Source organism: Eumetopias jubatus, unplaced genomic scaffold, assembly GCF_037043125.1.
Source record: "Eumetopias jubatus isolate StellerSeaLion01/CBP00866 unplaced genomic scaffold, mEumJub1_p1.0 scaffold_13, whole genome shotgun sequence".
In the NCBI taxonomy this organism is placed as follows: domain Eukaryota; kingdom Metazoa; phylum Chordata; class Mammalia; order Carnivora; family Otariidae; genus Eumetopias; species Eumetopias jubatus.
Window position 1 is genome coordinate 33,305,668 of NW_028274819.1, and position 2,534 is coordinate 33,308,201.

At 48.3% G+C, this 2,534-nt stretch overlaps 1 protein-coding gene across 1 annotated transcript; it reads right to left on the reverse strand.

The window, feature by feature from the left end:
- Positions 1–369: 369 nt before the first annotated feature.
- On the reverse strand, positions 370–1,005 carry FIBIN (fin bud initiation factor homolog). Its single transcript, XM_028117678.2, has one exon. It carries the CDS (start codon positions 1,003–1,005, stop codon positions 370–372), a length of 636 nt encoding a protein of 211 aa, XP_027973479.1.
- Between the last annotated feature and the right edge of the window lie 1,529 nt (positions 1,006–2,534).

A 2,534-nucleotide genomic window follows, 5' to 3' on the forward strand; every position in this document is an offset into this window, starting at 1 on the left:
GAGTATTTTCCCATAATCTCCAGGGTGGGGAAATGTGATCGCTCCCTACTGCATAAACTGTGTCCTTCTAGACGTGGCTGAAACAGGTGTCTCTGCAGAGTTATAAAGTCCTCTAGGGAAGGCAGGAGGCATGGCCATAAGTTGTTCTTTCCAAGTAACAAATCAATAGCAATCCCATAAATAATGTACAGAAACGAAACAACTCGATTCTCACTTATTTCCTTTAAAGTTCACTTCAGATCATTCTCCAAGTGCAAATCCAGATACAAAAAATAAGAAGTATAAGGGAAATGATAACCCTGTCTTTTGCCCCCACCCTCCACAACCAGGCTGACTTGATGCCCTCTCCCTGCCAGTGTGCCCTTTCCCCTACACTTTAAGATAATCATTTTTCAGCCGACCTAGCCGGGTCCCATGGCTCCTGATGGTGAGGGCGAGCAGCTCGTATTTGTCCCTGAGCCCCACGGAGATGTCAAGCGTTTCCTTCAACAGGGACCTGGTGTGGACCAGCATCCCCAAGAAGTCCTCGTTGAGCCTGCTCTCTTGCCTGCTGTCCTGTTCCTGGCCCTGCTTAAACTTGCTTTCCAGCTCAGTGAGAGACTTGTCCGAGTTGGAGTAGGCATCCCCGATCTGGTGGGACTCCCGCCGCAGGTACTTGCCATAGCTCTCTTCCCCGTCCAAGTCGTAGGAGATGCTCTTACTGATGCCCTCCAGGACACGCCCAGCATCCTCCACTTGGCGGCCCAGCACGGTGAACTCTTCCCGGAGGGTGAGGCTCAGCAGACTGCTGGCCTGGCTCCCCTCCCCCTGGGAGCAGCGCCGGTGGTCACTCACCCTGAACAGCAACTGGCACTTCTCAGGGTCATCATTCTCTTCATAGTCCCCGTCGGGCACGAAGTAGTGATGCAGAGTCCCATTGGACATCTCCGGGTAGAGAGGGCCATCGAAGTAGCCCTGACACAGGCGGCAGAAGAAACCTATCCAGAGGAACTTCAGGAACACCATCCTGGAGAATCAGGATGACCGGGGACCCCTGGAGAAGACCGTTCGCCCAGGCACGAAGAAGGGGGTCCCCCCGGGAGTCAGTGCCTCCCCAAGACGGCGACAGCTTCAGTCCCTGCCGGCTTGCTGCACCCTGGCCCCCCCTCCCCAGCAGGCTTCATGTGGCTGTGTCACCGGCGCCTGGGTAGCACGGCCACACAGCGCAGGATGCACCCAGGCTCTGGCTCCTGCGCTCCGGGCTGGAACTCAGCCTGCTCTTTGGTCGCGGCGGCGGCGGCGGCGGCGGCGGCGGCGGCGACGGCGGCTGGATCACCGGCAGGAGAGGAAACCCCTCCTCCAGGGTTCGGTTGCCCCACTCACTGTCGGAGTTCCCCCTTGCTCCTGAGAGATGGAGCCTGTAGCTGGAGAGAGAGGCTCTTGCCCTCTGATACGATTTCAACTTCTGGACTGGGTGGGAATGTGGAGCTTTTCCTTTGGCTAATGATATCCTGAGGATCTCTCCGCTCTCAAATTACAGCTGGTTTCGTCACTTGGAAGCCAGGGAACAAGTTTGGAAAGAAACCTCTCACCAGGTCTCTGCTATTAAAGGTACAGGATCTTTTTTTTTAAGACTGGAAGGGGGACCTTGCAAAATAGAATTTAGCTTGAAGGAGAAAATAAGAACAGGGTAAACAGAATGCTCACAACAGAAAGGCTGATCTGCTATTAACATACTGGAGGGAAGAGTGATTACCCTGGAGAAATACTACTTCACATTTGAAGTAAGTATAAGTTCGACTGGATTTTTTAAGTATGTCTATTTTTATCATTAAAAATTTATCATTAAAAAGTTTGTGACTTCGAAGGCAAATTTGCAGTGTAAGACATGACAGTTTTGTTTGGAAATGGTTAGTTAATTAAAAAATGTTAATAACAATACATTGAAAGCAATAGCAATATAGAAAACTAATTAATGCATGGTTGCTGGTATGTACAGGAACAAAAGCTGAAAATGGAATTTTGCCAGTTTAATAAGTAAGTGGACAACTGAGATAATTGTTTAATCCTATGAAAAACCATCCGTGCTAAGCTTCGGCAATGCATCTTTAGCCTGACACCTTTGCAGCTATTGTCTCTTTTGAGATACTTAAGAGTTTTTGAAGAATGTAGGGCTGGGACTATTATCTGGAGAAACCAAGGGACACGATGAGAAACAAATTGTTTGTCATCACAAAGTTAGACTGTGGTGGGGCCAGCACAGGGTCTTTTCATTTAATTTAGAAAAACAAAGTTTTTTGTTTTTTTACCAGGCCTTTTTAGTTTCTGATCTATGAGTTAATTAGCAACTTGCCATCCATCGGGCCAACTCATTTGTCCAAGAAATGTTTACTGAGCATTTACTATATGCTAGAGTCTATTTTAGAGACTGCTACCAGAGCTGTGGAAAAAGTGGAGATGGATACTTGCCCTCTTGGAGCTTACATTCTAGGAAATTGAGAGAAAATTAAACTAATATAAATAAAGAAGATACATTGCATGTTGACAGTGAGAGG